This window comes from Bombus bifarius, unplaced genomic scaffold (genome assembly GCF_011952205.1).
Source record: "Bombus bifarius isolate JDL3187 unplaced genomic scaffold, Bbif_JDL3187 scf7180000007987, whole genome shotgun sequence".
Classification (NCBI taxonomy): Eukaryota; Metazoa; Arthropoda; class Insecta; order Hymenoptera; family Apidae; genus Bombus; species Bombus bifarius.
This window is the reverse complement of record NW_022884369.1, coordinates 1,389,794-1,408,103: the sequence shown is the minus strand read 5'-3', so window position 1 is coordinate 1,408,103 and position 18,310 is coordinate 1,389,794. Positions and strand designations below refer to the sequence as shown.

At 30.9% G+C, this 18,310-nt stretch overlaps 2 protein-coding genes across 12 annotated transcripts; one reads left to right on the top strand and one right to left on the bottom strand.

Moving 5' to 3' along the window:
• Positions 1–206: 206 nt before the first annotated feature.
• Positions 207–14,027, bottom strand: LOC117205278. 8 transcript variants are annotated; one of them, XM_033443509.1, is made up of 19 exons: positions 13,609–14,027; positions 11,884–11,995; positions 11,514–11,788; positions 9,866–11,427; positions 7,587–8,874; positions 7,284–7,304; positions 6,962–7,186; positions 6,608–6,794; positions 6,264–6,527; positions 5,825–6,180; positions 5,351–5,606; positions 4,823–4,876; positions 4,241–4,546; positions 3,780–4,166; positions 3,449–3,713; positions 3,159–3,371; positions 2,933–3,073; positions 2,700–2,806; positions 207–2,608 (listed from the first exon to the last, which is right to left on the bottom strand). In XM_033443509.1, the coding sequence occupies exons 3-19, from the start codon at positions 11,774–11,776 to the stop codon at positions 2,357–2,359; spliced, it is 6,147 nt and encodes a 2,048-aa protein (XP_033299400.1). In that variant the 5' UTR covers positions 11,777–11,788; positions 11,884–11,995; positions 13,609–14,027; the 3' UTR covers positions 207–2,356. The 8 variants fall into 8 exon arrangements, with proteins under 8 accessions (XP_033299400.1, XP_033299399.1, XP_033299403.1 ...); XM_033443508.1 differs by having other exon boundaries at positions 11,897–11,995; XM_033443512.1 differs by having other exon boundaries at positions 2,700–2,758; positions 11,897–11,995.
• Positions 14,028–14,423: 396 nt separating this feature from the next.
• LOC117205282 (YTH domain-containing protein 1) lies at positions 14,424–17,727 on the top strand. Of its 4 annotated transcripts, none has more exons than XM_033443520.1 (6): positions 14,425–14,653; positions 15,563–16,052; positions 16,221–16,437; positions 16,522–16,726; positions 16,800–17,076; positions 17,144–17,727. In XM_033443520.1, exons 2-6 carry the CDS (start codon positions 15,709–15,711, stop codon positions 17,472–17,474), a joined length of 1,374 nt encoding a protein of 457 aa, XP_033299411.1. In that variant the 5' UTR covers positions 14,425–14,653; positions 15,563–15,708; the 3' UTR covers positions 17,475–17,727. The 4 variants fall into 4 exon arrangements, with proteins under 4 accessions (XP_033299413.1, XP_033299412.1, XP_033299411.1 ...); XM_033443519.1 differs by having other exon boundaries at positions 14,425–14,934; XM_033443522.1 differs by having other exon boundaries at positions 14,424–16,052; positions 16,800–17,034.
• The last annotated feature ends 583 nt before the right edge of the window (positions 17,728–18,310 follow it).

The following is an 18,310-nucleotide window of genomic DNA, read 5'->3' as shown; positions in this document are numbered from 1 at the left end:
TATACAGCGCTTTATTTGTATACGAATAGTGGGTGGTGAATACGAATGAATATACCAACATGCAGGATTCTGTTTCTATATTTATGATTCATTTTCGTACATAAAAAATTTTATTCTAACAATAAGTACATATGTAATATATGTTACAAGTATCGAATATATTTTCAATACTTCATTTATCAGGTAAAAGGAACAAACTACGAAGGTATAGTACGAATTATTTTTAATTAAAACGTTTAAGAGTATTTGTTGACAATACTTTTCATAGACATTATTAAAAAGCTGCCATGTATGCAACTGACATTCTGTGTCTTTATCCATGGAACTATAATTTTCTCTCTCATGAGCAATACTTGAAAATCATCGAAAATGTATGAAAACATTCAGATATTATGTAGCTCTATAGAGGAGTACAAGTTTTGGTTCTACAATTACTTTTGGACAAATGACATTTCATTACGTCATACCTAAGCCATTGCTCGAAAATCAACTATAAAAACTTATTGTAAATCAGTCGGTTTTTATCAAACATCTGCTCCTACCAAATCACAATAGTTATTTAAAAACGAATTGCAGGACGTTCCAATTCATGAAAATTTTTAATTCATTAAACGCACTTATATCTCAAAACATATTAATGGTTACCCTGAGACGCAAGAATGTTATATGTGTTGATATTTTTAATGAGTTCCCACATTTCGTTGTACATAACGACAAAAGTAACAATAATTGCTTTTGAAATATTGTAATACATAATATTATTAGAAAATGGAGGACCTTTGATAAACGCTTAAGTTAGAAATTAAAGACTATTTTTTATAAAGATATTATGACACTACGGTTATGCCTCTTACACGCCTTATATCATAATCACTTTTGTAGATTACAGTATTAGTGATCGTTCACTGCATAATATGTACAGTATATGTATCAATGCTAAATACTTTGTTCGTTTAATTGTTTTATGTAAAAGAAATTATTCTTTTTCAAAAGAAAAACATTGTACATTAAGAATGGTATAAAGGTGGAACAAAGTACTTAACACTGTACAAAACTTAATGCTATTATAAATAGGTATACGTACAATAAAGTACGTTTGTCTATATTGTACCCAAGCGAGTCCCGTAATCATTTGAACAAACATTTAGAATGAACTTTTGTTAGGATACTAGTTTAGTATTAACATATATTACTTAATACCTAATGTATCCGTACAACATTCACGCATATATAGGGACGTCGCCCAAAGTATAAGAGCTCTTGTGGTTTCTTTTTACTTATATATGTTGATAAAGGTAAAATTATAAAGTATCGCATATGTGGAATGTCTGAAGTATATAAAACGCTAAAGAAATTCATCACATAATTTCAGAATTAATAAGATGGACGTTGTGCGGATTTCTAGTGCATAATTCACAGATTAAATACAATAATACAAACGTTGTTACGATTAAAAGGAAGAAAAGTTTTAATACAAATATCAATATGCTAGCATGATAGAAATTCATTAACACTTCATTCGATTTGCTAATTTGAGAGAATTTGCTAATTATGTGAAATATAAACTGAGCAAATTTAGACGGAATAAATATAGATAAATGAAATTATTTTATGATTTGATCAATCTACAGTGGAATTTAACACAGTAACACATACTGTATTGGCAATTACAAATTCGTTGATATTTCATGATGTACATATAGTAAAGGACAGTCACTTCTCTTCTAACAATAGTTACACTCTAGGACTCTATTTTACTAATATTTATATTATTCATTATGAAAAGTTGTTACACAATTGATAGTAAAAATAAATACAGAAACGATATATTCTAGTAACATGAAACTTATGTTTCTCTACAAAACTATACTTACAATTATAAAAAAATGTTAGCTAATTAAATTTTTATTACAATTTATCTAAATGGCTTGAATTTTATACATACATATCGCATGCATACATCTGGCATAGTAGGCATGCTTTTACATTCATACACATTCTCTTCCTCGAAATATATTCATTGTTATTTTATAAATAATAGCTAGTACAAATACTATAAGAACAGCATGAATGTGAACCAACTTGAATATAAAGTTATAAATAAATGCAAAAATCTGAAGTTAAAAAATTTATAAATAATAAAATTTAAAAATTTCGGATATGAAGAAGTCCGATTGAGAACATTTAGAACTGTGTGTGTGTGACTGTTTATATGTACTAAAGAATTAATACAGACGGAAGAAGTGAAAATTACAATCACTGGAATATCGTACACAAAATTTGAATATGTCACCGACTTTTTGTGCAAAGTTATTGAATTTTATATGGGACATAAGTACATTAATGTACGCACAAACTATTTTTTTCGTGCAGCTTTTTCTGCTTTTCGTCGCATTCGTTCTATTTCTTTCCTCTCCTTGCGTTCCCGATCTGCTTGTGCTCTAAGTTCTTTCAATTTTCGTTTCAAATGGGATTTTTCATCTCCACAAATGCCAAAAGCTTTGAGGTCACGAGACTCAAGTCGTAGAAGGTTTCCACCATTAATTCCAGTTTCCAAAAAGCGCGGCGCATAACGTTCCAAACCAATTCCTGATAACCACTGACAAACCTAATACCATTTTTCAAATTACAAATCCAATATTTTGCAATAAATCTATAGTCTTTAGTAAAAATATTTCTTTAAATAGATATATACTTACTTGTTCTTTGGACCAATCGGTAACTGGTGCATTCTGCCAGAAGTGAGACTTCTTGTCACCTAAACCAAAGTCGCTTGGATGAGGAGGCAACCAAACTTCACTCGTATCTAGATCCATAATATTTACACACGGGAGGGGTAAAATTATGAAAAACAAAGTGTATAAAAGAAAAGAAGAAGGGATCAAGAATCAATCATTCACTGCTTGCATTGTGTTACGAATACCAAAAATACCTGTTTTAGACGGACTAGGGTCAACAGCAGGTGGGCTCACTGATCCACCAGAAGACAGACTAGAAGGTGAACTACCTGGATGATGCCAAGGTGTGGAACCACTACCAATTAAATTTGATGAAGGAATAGTGGCCTTTTTTACTGTATAGATAAACAAGTTATTATACAAAAAAGGAGCTACTATCTTTGAGACACTCTTTTTTAGGTATCTGATAAGATACATTACCTCTTTGATTAGCCTCGCTTACAGCTTGTCTTATTTCTTCCACTAAATGATGAGTAACTAAAGCTGGATCGCTAGAATGTGGATTATTTAAATCACTAAAATCCCCAGAACTTTCTCTTGATGAAGACATGTCGTTTCCACCAAGTCGTCTCTCTCTTTCTGCTAAAACTTGTTTTAACTGTTCTGCAAATGATGCTGGTGGTCCGGTTAGATCTATGTATAAAGAATCGATAAGAATTGTATATTTAAAGTTTTACAAAGATTGCATATAAAGAGAATAACAGAAAAACTACTTTTTTGAGATTGTGGCCAACTTTGTTCTGTCATAGCTCTGACTTGTGAACTAATAGTGCTATGTTGTCGAATTGCTGTCGGATGTGTAGGTTCCACGTGTTTACTTTTCAATGAACTAATCGAAGAACTACTGGAATAGGAACTCAAATTTGATTGCTTTGATGTTAAGTCATTTGGCGATCTGCTGCTTGTGTCCTGAGAAAGTAATTTAGAAGATGAATCTTCATCAGTATTGTCACCTGATTCGTCCAAACCATAATCCTGAAATACAAAATGATTAAATAAACATTTCGTTCCCGGATTTAGTAATTGTGACTATATACTTACAGAACTGCTGTTGCTAAGGCCACCAGAACGTTTAGGAAGTTGTCGGTTTGCAAGTCCTCCTCTACTGGCAAGTTCAGCTTTACTTTTCCCAGCAGAATTATCAAGAAGTCGATGTGCAGGTACTGCTCGATCTAACTCTTCTTTGACTGGCAATGGGAGCGGTAGTTTTCTTTCGACCGTCGCTGTTTTATCACCATCATCCGGACTACTCAAATCTGATGTTTCAGTATCTGAAAGTTGACAACTAGTTGATGAGGGTGGAGGAGGTAATTGACGGCGCGATAACTGTGGCGTAACAATCCTAGCCGTAGTTCCATCATAAGGCAATCTCACTGGTAATCCAAACCTTCTTTGTGTTTCTGTTAATTCTACTTCCAATGTGATTACCTATAATTATTTATAATTAATTTTTTGCTACATATATATTGTTTTCATTTTTTTTACGATAATTGATAACATACCCTATCTTTCAAACTTTTAACAAGAGCGTTATATTCCGTATCCTTCTCTTGTAGTAACTGTTGGTAAAATTCATCTCTAGCAGCAATATCTGTGCGTAATTCACGAGCTGCTCTCCTGGCTCGGGCATATTTTTGTTGCAAAGCAGCATTTTGTGCTGTTGCCTGAGAAAGCATTTCTCGCGCCGCTATTAAATCCTGTCTAGCAGTGCCCAAGGCTCTTTCAGATTCGTGAAGTCGTAAACCAGATTCACGCAATTTTGCTGCATATTCTTCACTGCCAGCTCCACTATTTTCTAAGTCTACAAGCTATGAATAAAACATTTCAAGTAAATTTTTTTGCAAATATATATACAAAATACATGTATAGGTTAATATTCCTTTAGTAAACCGTTTTATAATCCTTTATGTTAATTATGACAGCAAATCAAAACATAGAAGCTGTATGAAATGGTAAAAACTGAACAAACTCATAAAAAATACACACTAAGCTACACACAAATTGATAAGTATAAGCATGTAACATACAAGCAGAGTGCATCAACACACAAGAATGACATAAAATTATGTATCTTATGACATTACCTTAGCTTTGAGTTTTTCCACCTCTCCATCTGCTAATGCTAGTTTATACTGACTCTGCAAGCAGTGAACAACGAACACAGTGCATAAGCAACACCAAAATATATTCACGCTTATAAAACCTATGAGGAAGTGCTTATGGTGTATATAAGATAGCAATATAAACAACATATATACATATATGTACAACAGATTATAATGCACATGTTCATACAAATTTATATATTGCATTCTATACAGCAATATTTAGATAAAATTGATAAAAACAAACACAAAACTGAATATTTTGTGCAATAATAAAATAATACAAAATATAGTTTGATATAAAAATTATAAAATTTCTAATTTAAATTATCTTTTAAAGGTAATGAGACCATGGTATGTATTTCTCATTAACTATATGTTTGAAGAGAATATAAAAAAACTTATAGATGAAAGCTATTATAACTAAATTATTATACACATAAAATAATGCAAATTACATATATTTTATACTACGTATTTCTTTTTTTATTAACAAAAAAATAATACCTCTTGTAAAAGCAGTCTTAAACTGTCAACATCGTTTTGTGTTGTAGCAGATGTATGTGGTGGTATTGATGAACTGATGATAGGGGATCTACTCCGACCAGAAGAAGATAAATAATTTTCTATGGGACTTTGAGGAGGTTCCCCTTCTGAACATGATGACATGGCTGGAGAACCTGGTATTCCTCCCATTCCTCCGACAGAAATGTCTTCACTACCTCGTTGGCTATCGGGTGAAGTATCCGAAAAATTAAGTTTTCTGTAGAAATTTACTTATTTTAAAATCTCTTAGATAGCTTTATGAAGTTTTTAATTGTTTTAAAATTGATTTCCCTCAGAACTTCAAGAGGCTTCGAGCTGTCATTGAAGTGGCCGCAATTTTCGTCATAAACATTAGCGAGCAAGGATAAACCATCATTGGGAAATCATTTTTAAAGAATATAAAGATTTGTTGGTTGTAAATTAATTGATTGATACCTTGCAGAATTGGCTTGTTGTTCTCTTTCTTTATCTGCTTGGAGGCTTTGTCGAATTAACATAGCTACTTCCGAATTTGGATCACGTTCTCTGCCAATTACAAAACGTACAAGACCTGAAGTATTACGAAGGACACTAGCTGCATATGCTTGTGTTACTCCAACTAGAGATTTTCCGTCTACTTCAACGATTTGATCGTTTACTTGTATTCTGCCTTCTCGAGCAGCTGCGCCTTTCTCTGTGATTGTTTTGACAAATATACCTAATTTTTCTAGACCTGCATCCGCACCGACACCCATTCCAATAATACTTAAACCAAGACCTTCTGGTCCTTTCATAAGTTCCACTGGAAATACCTAAGAAATTTGTTGCTTGTGTTACATGTATATACAAAATAAAACATGCACCATCGTTCAATATCGATTTTAAACAGTATTACCTCCATTTTTTCAACTCGCTTCTCAAGTTCATACTCTGCACTGGCAGCAACAGGATCTACATCCTCGTTTCGTCGATCGTACTCATTTACTGAATGTGTTGAATAAACTCTCATTGGTTTCGTATCAAATGAAACTTTAGACATTTTTTTAGTTGGTATATTTGTTGGATAATCATCTTTTTCGTCATCTGATTCTGGTATCCCTGCAACTTCCATCCAAAAATGACCATCCTCAAAATAGTGTACACCATTTTCCACCAATACCTAAATAAACATTATAATATTTAATTATGACTTATTCTTAAATTATATTTAATAAACATATGTTTTATCTATGATCTTACAACTTTGCCGGGTGTTGGTGGAACATATTCGTCTTGATGTTCCGTTTCTGTATCATCGTTAATTTCGTAAGTATCGTTTAAGCTATTAATGGAACCAAGTAAACCACTTTCACTACCTGTTACAGAACCCACTTGACTCTCCGTCAACGAGTCTATTGTTAAATCGCTACGTGATCTATGGGACAAACTAAAAAGTCATAAAAATTTAGTATTTTTTAATGAAAAATCGTTGTAATTTTATACTAAATCATGTCACTGCGTGCTATTAATAAAAGTAACTAAAATCAATACATAGCATTAGCTGCAAAATAGTTTTATAAAACATAAAAAACATAAAAGACCAAACTGATTCACCTATAATCATTAGTGGTGCTATTTATAAGACTGGTATCAGGAGCAGACAAGACATCAGAAAGCCAATCTGGTGTATTATCTTGATCATCCCTTTCCCTCTCTTTGTCCATTTCTCTATTTTTATCAATAGAATTTTCTTCACTTACAACTTCAGCATGCGTAGTTGGTGATAATAATCTTGCTATCTCTTGAGCTTCCTCATCCGACAATAAAGCTGATCCTTGTCTAATTGAGTATTCATATGATTCACGATGCTTTTTTTATAATTTAATATCATGATCAATGAACTAAACATTTAACCAGACAATAATAATTAACTCACCTTATCTTTTTCTCTAGGATGCTGTGTTTTGTCCCAGAACATTATAAGTTTGTTTGAAGTCACATTCAAATAAACACGAATAGAAGAAAATATTAGAATTCAAAATAAGGAAATAAAAGTTATTAAGCTGTTTGCAAGTTGCTATGAAATTATTTGCCATATAACTAGAATTATCATAATGGTAAAATACAGAGACGTATTTAAAGAAATCTATATTGAAATTTTAGTGCATATAACTTTAAATACATTCATTATTATATACAATTTTGTGTATAGTTGTAATTATTTATTCAAGTAACTTACCGAGAACTTAGCAGGTTTTCTGCTTCATCAGCTGTCATAGTATCTGGTGTTACAGGAATTTGATTTGTAATAGCTTTAGAAAGATTTTCTGTAGCAGTATTAGAATCATTCTGTTCCATGACATGTTTCACATCCATTGCTGGTGTATGTTCCAGATTTGTAACAGTTTTAGTATCACTGGAATCACTGTCATCATGAACACTACTTTCAGATACAATATGTTCATTTAGTTGTTTCTTTTCTATATGTTGTTGTGTTACAGTAGCAGGTGATACATTTTGAGGTATATTAATTTGTTGAACTGTACTCGTAGAAGTATTTTCTTGCAACCTCAACTTTGCCAGTTCAGCTTTTTGTTTCTCTTGTTCCCATGTTGTTTGTGGTTGATCTAATTGTTCTATACTTCTATTTAGAATATTGCTTATTGTTTGGGAATTGGATTTAGATGATGATACTGTATCTCCTGCTAATGTTATGAATTCTTTTTTATTATTCGTTTTTGACATCAATTTGGACGTATTTTCTGAATGTGCAGTATCATCTACTTCTGTTTCTTTGTTAATCGATTTTTCTGGTGAATTATTAGCACTCTGAACACTTGGAACTATTGAGCATTGATTTGTGTTTAAATAATCTTTTTCTATTTGATCTACTTTATTATCCGCTTCGACAAAACTTGACCGTTTTCCAGATACTTCTTCTTTATTTTTTGCTAGTTTTTCTCTTACAGAGATCTTAATTTGATCATTTTTGGCATTAGATACTGTTTTCTGACATATTGTTTCAGAAAATGTATGCCTTTCATTGGCAATATTTGATTTTGACTTATTATCTAAGACTACATTTTGATTTCCTTCTGTAATCGCTGAATTTATTCGTACATGATCTTGATTACTATCTTGAGATATCTTATTATGGCAACCTTTTGTTGAATCAGTTTTTATTAAAGCATTTTCTTCTACATTTGTGTTTACTTGTGGCTTAACTTCATCGTTTTGGGTAGAAACTTCTTGATTTTGTTGCATTCTTTTTACATATGGCGAAGGTATTGGTATATCCTTATGTTCTAAAGGTGGGTATTCTTGATCTGAACTAACAACGGATGGTGGACGTTGTCCCAAACCAGCAGCTTGAAGATCGACGCGTACATGAGATCGCCGAATAACTGTCGTAGTATCTGGTTCATTGAATTTTGAATTTTTTTCTAAACTATCCTTTTCAGCAATGGATTCTGTATATGCTGCAGGCTTTTCTTGTTCTTCATGTTGCAAATCATAACTGTTACGTCCTTAAATATCAAAATATCATTTATTGTTGTTTATAATAAAAAAATTTACATGTTATGCATAAATATATGTATATCATCAATTTATAAGAGAAGATGTGAAATACCTCGGCAATCAATGCAAAGTAGTCGTAGACACATGGTACTTGTATTTCTTTTATGTATAAAATAGTAAACAATTTATAGAATTGTAAAATCACATGCACAATAAAAACACTGTGGTTAACGTTTTTTTAAACTACAACCATAACTTTGAATGTTTTAAAATTTCTCATAACATATAATGTTTGATAAAAATGTGTTGGATATGATGGATAAAATGACACACATATTTTACATAAAGGATTCAGGAAATATTAAAAAAAAAAACAATTTTGTAATATAAAATTGAAATTACTATTTCTAAAAATTTTTCTAAAAAATATTTTTAAAAACACATTGCAAAAAATTTAACATATTACACAAAAGGTAATTTATGAATCACTTATATACATCTTTATGAAAAGTGTAAATCCACTTTTCATAAAGCAACTACCATAAAAATTATATTAATTTTCAATACAGATTTTTTATAAGCACTGATAAACAAATTATTAAAATTTGTAAAGTACTTCTCTGAAATAAATGGTGTGAAGTAGAACCAGACAGAAGCAGAACAGAATACACAGATTTCTATAAATAATACTGTTGAACCAGTAGGAGGAACTAAGATCAAGAAGAGAAGGAGAGGGAAGAGAGGGAGAACTTCCTTCTGCACTGTTACTTTTTAGTATTTTGGCACATAGCCACAATAAAATTGCAAAATTTAGATATATTGTAAGATAATTGTTTTATAGTAATTAATAAAATATAAAATTCACTTGTTAAAATATAAAATTTAGTTAAATTTATGTTTGTACATATGTATATAATGTATTTCCTATTATATATGTTTGTATAGGTATGAATTGTGTTATTGTATATGTATGAATCGAATTATTCACATATACTATACCGGCTTGAAATTTTTCTGACATTTCCTTATCTGCCTTCTCCTCTTTACTATCCTTGGAAGGGGAGCTAGGGGAGCTCATACTAGAAGATGCACTATCCGTACCTCCAGAAGGTGGTCTCAATTCCGGATCTGGAGATTTTGACGACTCTATTTTCTTTTCTTCTGTCAGATTATCTTTCTTCCTCACAGTATTTATGCATGGTCTGGCCCAGTCTGGTCGTGGATCAGGTCTTACAACTTCATTTTTGGCTTCTGTATCTTCCCTGACACATTTTAAATCAGTTGCTTTCTTTAAAATTTCATCGTTTTTGGCTAACCATTCATTTCTCCACTCAGAAGTTTTAGGTGGCGAACGTATAACGTTTGAAGGATAATTTAAATATTCAGGAGCATCAAGAAGGTCACTATCTTTCCTTGTTTTACTTTCCATTGACATACTAACAATATTTTCTATTGACATACTTCGTGTTGGACTAGACATATCAGAATTTCTTTCATAAGAGGAAATATGTGACTTTGTTTGTGAATAAATATCGATACTTGAACTTGCAAGAGTATTTTTAAGAGGTAATGCACAACTTTCAGAACTGTTTTTCGAATGATGCACTGAAGTATTTTTCGATGTATCTGCATTTCGTGAATGCAATTTAGCTGCAGTATTCTTTTGCACTACTGCATATTCTGGGATGAACGCATCTTGTGTTTTCTCTACTGTAGGATTTTTTGAAATTTCCCTTTGTTCTTGATTTCTTTGGAAATGTTTATTTTGTACATTTATATTCTTTTGTACAACTGCATATTCAGGTATAGTCGGTGAAGTATCAAAATATTTATTTATGGTAGCATATTCCGGACTACTAGGAATATCTGGTGGAGATATTGCAGCAATACTAGCTGGTCTCTCTTTCTTTGTATTTGAAGTAGAAGAGTTTCTTGTTGGTGGTAATGGTGGAGGTGGTGATATGGCTGACGATCTAACAGAACAAAAGCTTGCAGATCTTGTAGCTGGATTAGCAGAAATATCTGATGATCTTTTTGACTCACTATCAGTACTTGCAGCATTTTGTACATGTCCTACAGAAGTAGCTTCAACATTCACTTTATTTGCACTCTGATTTAAAGAACTTTGAACCAAAGATCTATTTGGGTCTGAATTATATCTACTTGGTCTTGTTTTTGAAAAGTGACTAGTCCAATTTTTTTGTTTTTCAATTAATTCTTTTGAGTTTAATCTCCTCTCTGGTTTTTCTGGTTTCTCTGGCCGATCATCCAAACGATTTTCTTTGCCATAATTTTTGTCAAATTTTCCAAAGCCTGCTCGTGATTTATGTTTATCTGGTATATTATCCAAACCATGATTATGACCATTTTCAAAATGTCTTTCAGCATTCAAAGCTGGTACACTTGCACTCCAATTGCTCAAATGATCTCTGGTTCCTGGAGGTGATGGTGATCTAGGACGTGGTGATCGAGCTGGAGATGTACAACCTGAACCAGAATTTGCAGAGCTAGAACGTGATCTCAAACCATGTAAGTTACTAGGTTTTGTAATCCTGTCCACCCTACACAGAAGATATACTCTAAAGATAACTGAATAGCATATTATATATTTTATACATTTATTTCCTATTTGCTATTATACACTTACGGTTTATTTGGTTTATTCTCCTCCCCAAGCTTTTCAAAAAGTGCACGTGCATTATTAAAACGGGCTACATGACTCTCGGTCCTAACAACTGTAACTTGTGTAGGAGATTCTTTTAAAGGCACAGCTGGTTCCTTGAAACCATCTGATAGAATATTATTTGTTCTATGGCTTAGATTATCCAATTGTGGTTTTGATTGAAAGATATTTGCAATGGCTGAAACCTTTGAGCCACCAACTCGTTTCTTTTCTTCCACTGTTGCCATGATGTATTTCTCCTAACAGAAAAGTGATGTAAAATATTGTGTAATGCACATAGCACTTATGAACTCTATAAAACTAATAAGTTTTTAAAAAAATATATATACATTATATGTTATTATTACCTGCACTTCTTGTATATAAAAGTGATGAATTTTACAATTTGATGTATTTCAGCCCATTGTCATTCATATATTTTTTGTATTTATCATGTTTTTAATGATCTGAAAAGAAAGATATTATACTAATAGGTGTGACATGAAAGTAATTGATTGTACATGATTTAACTCATGAATAAATTTGATACATTATATTTATTTATAAAATTGTTTTGTATCTACATCTGAATTTTAATGTTTCATAAATGTTTATGCAGGTCATTGATTTATCAACTCTCAAGACATGTCTTTGAAGTGCAGAGCATATTCTTTGGTAACATTAGTGGAACATTTTATTATGTTACATATTAGATATATTTACTGTGATTGTCTGAAATGATTTAAGTTAGACTTAAATGGAAGGCATAGCATAAAGAGGTGGGGTCTTGTCTGGGCTTCACCCTCCTCCTATTGCCATAGCACACCATGCTCCTGCAATCAATACTTGAATCCTTTCTCTGTAGTTGAAGTATGAAAAGTGGAAGCATGCACATGTTATATTCTTATATTATGTACAGTGCATATAATGTATACATCTTTGTAATAATAGGTTAAAGTTAAATGTAGCTTAAAATAAATAATAAAGCTACTGTAGCAAACTTTTTTTCATTTATATAATCTTTTCTATAATATTTTATGTACAATATTTAAAAAAATTATCTTTACTATTTATTCTTCCAATATTTGCTTAATTAAATATAAGTAAATTCAATAAAAAAATTATGATCCAACTGTAATAAATTAATCACAAAATATATAGTATCATTAACTATTAATCAAAAGATATTTATAAAAAATTATATGGTAATGTTTATTTATTCTCTATCATCTTTTTTATAATATGAATCTGTTATATCTAAACAATTATGTTACATATATTAAAAAAAATAAAAATAATATAATACTTTATAATTAAAAGAGTTTGCTAATATTATTAAAAGTTATATTGATTCATATTTATGATTCATATTTATCAGATAATACAAACATCTATTAATAATAATATAAAATGTTACTCTGAATGAATTATAGAAACAGAAGCAAATTTGCAAATTTTAATTCAATAATTAAGTTAACAAAATTTGTATACTAGCTTTCTTTAAGTATGAGATTTTTTGTATGAGTTTTTATTAAATGTTTTAACATTAATGAATTTGCTTGAATTTTTGCTGAATTCCTCACTTTCCATTTACATACCTAAATAAAGAAAATAAAAATATTTGTGTCATATCATAAATTTTTCAATAATAATTATTACAACAACGTATTCACCTTAAGCTTGAAAATAAACACAGGTAGATAAGCGGAACTTTAAATAATATTAAAAAAAAATAAATATAAGTTTAAGAGAGAAAAGGAGTTACTCATAATAATTCTGCATGTGTAAAATTTAAAATGCATCTATGGATGTTATAAAATGTGAATAATTCATTACGAGTAATCAAACAATATTTACAAAAATTCAAGTAAACGTACGTTGTATTTCGCCATTATAAGCTGCCAGACCAGCGAATTTGAGCCTTGTAAAAAATTTACAATAGTAGTTATCATTGAAAAATTCTTTTAACACACAATTTTTTTAATAACTTTCAATTTATAACAAAGTAATATACTCGCAATCAAATCGAATTACTTTTAAATAAAGTATGACAAATTGTTTATAGAAAGTATAAACTAACCAGAGGTGTCACCATGTGCACGAAACCATTTTCCTTTATAAGATGTATTTTCAGTGTTTTCTATCTTCTTTTTTCTAGTGGCACGGCTTTTTTCTCACATGTGCAAACACGATCGTAAGAATATTGTTTTATCAAATTCTAGGTAAATATGATAAGACTTAACTGTCGACTTTGTCAAGATTGCTTATATCCGTGACAGACGCTTATTCCCAAAAATTTTTTTATTCTCTCATATACAATAATACTTGCACAATAATGATAAACGCGTGAACCGATGTATTACTTTTAATTCTAGTTCCTAAATAGCCACTACTTATTTCTGGCAATGAATTATGATTAATTTTACATCACGAAACACTTTCACAACCGGCTGTAATCTACCCGTGTCAACAACCCGTGAAAAATGATCCAAGATGGTCGTTATCTCTTTTTAAAGATGGCGACCATGGATGATGCTAGGGATTTTAATTCTAACAAATTTTATGTGGAAAAAGATGTTTTATTCCCTTTCTATGTGTTTTTACATTTTATATTTAAATACATCTTGATTTAAATAAAAAATTTAAATCAATGATCTTCAATAAATCAGTAAGATAAATCCTATCCTATAATGATAAGAAAATATATATAGTTTCGCATGTATTTAAGAAACTTTATCGTCGGCCAAAATTCTATTATTTTCTGTATTTAAGGAAGATAGTTTTTTCTATAGAAAATATGTAAGTTTGTAAATAATTTTCAAAATAAAATGGAAATAATAAAATAAAATTTCCTAAAATTCATGATAAATGTTCGGCTTGGATTTTCACCTATAATTCTTCCTATCGATCGTAATGAACACGTCATATAATGGACGCCATGGTTTATGCATCCGCTAGGAGATAATCAGCTATTGTGTTTTCATGGAGAAAAAACCCAATTCCTTGTGGAAGTCTCCTGTGTATTTCGTGCAGAGAAATAATAGAAATAGTTGTTAAACGCATGGTAGTCATTGAGCATTCTTGCGTGAGGTGCGAAGTGTGTTAAGTGAAGAACGAGTGTGCACGTAAGTGTGTACGAGCTGCGTAAAGGTTTATAACATCAAGGACTTATGTTTGTAAAACGAACTTTTTTAATGAAATCAATGACGAAAAAGATGGTTTTGAGTATGTTTTGTGGTGCTGACGTTGCTATTAAGAATAATATTCACGACGAACTTTCCTAGGCATAGCCTTCGCGTTTTAAAAAAGACTGCATAGAGACGTCAAACGAGTATGATGTGTTATTATCTGAAATACAGAAAAACTCGAAGACTCCTCGCCTTCTCATATTAAATAGGCTAAAAAAGTACATTTTAGCAAGACTATCTACTTATAATAAACCTTACGATAAACTTTTGTATATAAAGTTTAAAAGAGATATTTGTGTTCCGTAGAGCAACAAGAATTGTGTCACTACACTCTGTTAAATTAAAGAAAGAAAATCTCTGCAACATTTAAAGCATGTTTATTTTTAACTTATACATGGACTTAAATGCTCATGAATTATTAAGAAAAAGGAGCTTTTCCTTTGCTGAACATTGTTTCTAGCAAAACAAAAACTTTAGCGGTATTAGATATAATCTATATCTACTTGAAGCAAGAAATACTTGAAGTCTTGCAGTAATAGTAGATATATATTGAAAACTTCTATAAGACTTATAAATATTTTAATTAAACTGCATAAGGACAATTTTAATATTAAACATTTTGACAAATGGACTTTTTAATCTTTTACCACAGTGACTTAAATCGGATTTTATGTGCGATCTTCTGAACTTTTCTTCTCATATACTAAAAATGTTACTGCATTATTTCCTACTACGTAATTGTTATAAAATCTACAAGATCCATTCAAATATGATATTGTTCTTGGACAAGTATTATTGCATACTGGATATCCATCTAGTAAGCCCTTTTTTATATTTGCGTTTCAGAAAAGGTTTAAAGGCACCAGAACTGCATTGGCTCTCTCTTCATACAAGAAAACCCGAAAAATCCAGAAATACAAAGCCTGGATGACGGGACAAGTGACAACATACTTTTGAGCAATAGTGAAAGTGATCAAATAAAAAGTGAAAATATGGACAATAATACAGATGGAGACAACTTAAATCTGAGCTGCGGGGAAAATGACATAGTGGATGAATTAAAAATTGCTGCAGATGAAACTTATGATACACGTAGTGAAGTTTCATCTAGTAGTTCAAATTCTGATTCTAGTCAACCAAGCATAAGCTCTGTTTCAACAAAATCTTCACGTGGAGATAATAAACGTAATCGAAAAAATAGGGGGAAGCGTGCTAGATCCAGAGATTCTAAATCTTCTAGCCCTGAAACAAAACGTGCAAGATCTAAGGAGAGCAAAGGAGTTACTAAGAGCTATGATTATGCAACAAAATTAAATTACTTGTTTAGAGATGCAAGGTTGGATATTTTTTAAAATACAAATCCTTTTTATATATATTTCTTTTTACAAAACTAATGTGTGAATTATAATTATGAACTACTACTATCTGAAATTACTTATAAATATTTAGATAAGTATAATAATATAAAAATGCCAAGAACATGTCTTAAAGTTTTTTTTATCAGATTTTTCATCATCAAATCAAATAATGCTGAAAATGTCACACTATCAAAGGCTAAAGGAGTATGGAGTACATTACCCCAAAATGAAGCCAATTTAAATCAAGCTTATAGAGAATCCAGAAATGTTCTGCTTGTTTTTTCTGTGAAAGAATCAGGGAAGTTTGCTGGGTTTGCAAGACTGAGTACAGAATCTAGAAGAGATGGAGCACCAATTTCTTGGGTTTGTATATTTAATTTAAAAAATATATATATCTTTGAAGATTGTGTTACATGTTGCTAGGAAGGAAGTTTATATATATTTTAGGTACTACCACCTGGGTTGTCTGCAAAAGCTTTGGGTGGTGTATTTAAAGTTGATTGGATATGTAGGAAAGAATTACCATTCACAGCAACACTACATTTATATAATCCATGGAATGATGGTAAACAGGTGAAAATCGGACGTGATGGGCAGGAAATCGAACCAAGAGTTGCAGAAGAATTATGCCGATTATTTCCAGAAGATGAAGGTACATGAAAGTATACAATATTTTTCTGCGAGAAAAAGAATACAATTGTTATAACTTATAATAAATCTTTTAGGAATTGAAATGACCCCTATTTTGAGAAAATCTAAGGAAGCAGCAAAACATATTATGAAATCTCGTTCATATCGGGATAATAGACCTGTTAATAGCAGCCCTAGATTTTTGCGCTCAAGGGGAGGCAGAGGACGTAGACTTTTCTTAACTTCACGATCTCGTTTAGCTTCATTAGCTAGAGGATCCCATTTAGTTGGTACTGAACATAGAGGATCAAGAGATCATCATCATCATCGGTATGCTACTTGGTTCAATCGAAGTGATTCTCCTTATTCCAAGTATGTACGTGTTTTGACATATGTCGTAAATCTAATATGTTATTTTTGATAGAAATGAATTTTATAGGGGATACGGTAGCACAGGATTGGGTGTAGCTGCTGCAGCTGAAGCATATGTTGCAGATTATATGCGTACTATGCAACATCAGCTGCCTCCTCTACCTCCTTATGCTGCACCTCATCCATATGATTCTTTACCTCCGCCACCGCCACCACCTAGGTATTACGATGGTTTACCATTACCACCTGATTACAGTGCAGCAGCATCCGCACTTGAAAAACGTAGTTACGAAAGGAGTGTAGACGAATTCCTGTGGAGAACAGCAAGTCGTCATAGCCGACACAGTGACCATCGATCCTCTCGTGATCATCATCATAGATATAGGGACCGTAGATAAGAAATTTTGAATATTATCTTCATTCACCTATTCTGTCATTTCTTCATTCATGCACATATAGTAAGGGTTTTCAAGGTACCGTAACACTTATAATCATGGCAATAGTAAATGTTTAATTATCATGTGATTATTCGTACTAATAATTCAGAAAGAAGTAATTTAAAGTTTTAATTGTATAGATAAACATATTTACATATTTGAGTAATACTTCGTTTTTAAGAGAGTTGAAATATCATTTTAGATGAAATAATACGAAATTGTAAAAATAATTTAATCAATTTTTTCTTTTACATAATATATAATAAAAAAGCTGTAAAACTGATTCACAATTTACCAGCTCTTGTGTTATATGCATTTAGTATCAATGAAACATAAGTTTTTTGATTAATAGTTCACTTAACTTAGTTTCTAATTTTTACTACTTATTTTCTAATCTTTTCATTATATTCAATTTAAACATATATATACGTATATTTTTGTAATTTTTACATATGTTGATATATTTGAGCTTTTTTACAAATAAAGATATTGAATTGTGAATCAACTAAATCATGATAAACAACTGCTTTTGCATTATCTAATATGCGAATTTCTATAATCGAATTGTATCATTTTAATATAGACCACTGCCGTCAATAAAAATTTACTTTTCCAGCACTCCAAAACGATTAAAACGAATAAACTACTTAATATAAACTACAATCTTTTCACAAACAAAAATTTATGAAGATAATCAATAGCAGAAAAAAATATTTTGGTCATAATTAGCAATACGTATCACTCATAAATTGCATGTAATTATCGCTATTAAGTACAGAAACAGCCTAACGTTACGA

What these genes read in the sequence shown, in the direction of transcription:
- LOC117205278 (XM_033443509.1), bottom strand. Translation starts at nt 11,776, where the DNA reads ATGGCAACAGTGGAAGAAAAGAAACGAGTTGGTGGCTCAAAGGTTTCA. An exon ending in GAAAACCTGCTAAGTTCTCG is followed by an intron (nt 7,305 to 7,586) that starts GTAAGTTACTTG and finishes GACAAAACACAG; the next exon opens with CATCCTAGAGAAAAAGATAA. An exon ending in TTAAAAGTTTGAAAGATAGG is followed by an intron (nt 4,167 to 4,240) that starts GTATGTTATCAA and finishes AAATAATTATAG; the next exon opens with GTAATCACATTGGAAGTAGA.
- LOC117205282 (XM_033443520.1), top strand. Translation starts at nt 15,709, where the DNA reads ATGGACAATAATACAGATGGAGACAACTTAAATCTGAGCTGCGGGGAA. An exon ending in TACTTGTTTAGAGATGCAAG is followed by an intron (nt 16,053 to 16,220) that starts GTTGGATATTTT and finishes TTTTTTTATCAG; the next exon opens with ATTTTTCATCATCAAATCAA. An exon ending in ATGGAGCACCAATTTCTTGG is followed by an intron (nt 16,438 to 16,521) that starts GTTTGTATATTT and finishes TATATATTTTAG; the next exon opens with GTACTACCACCTGGGTTGTC.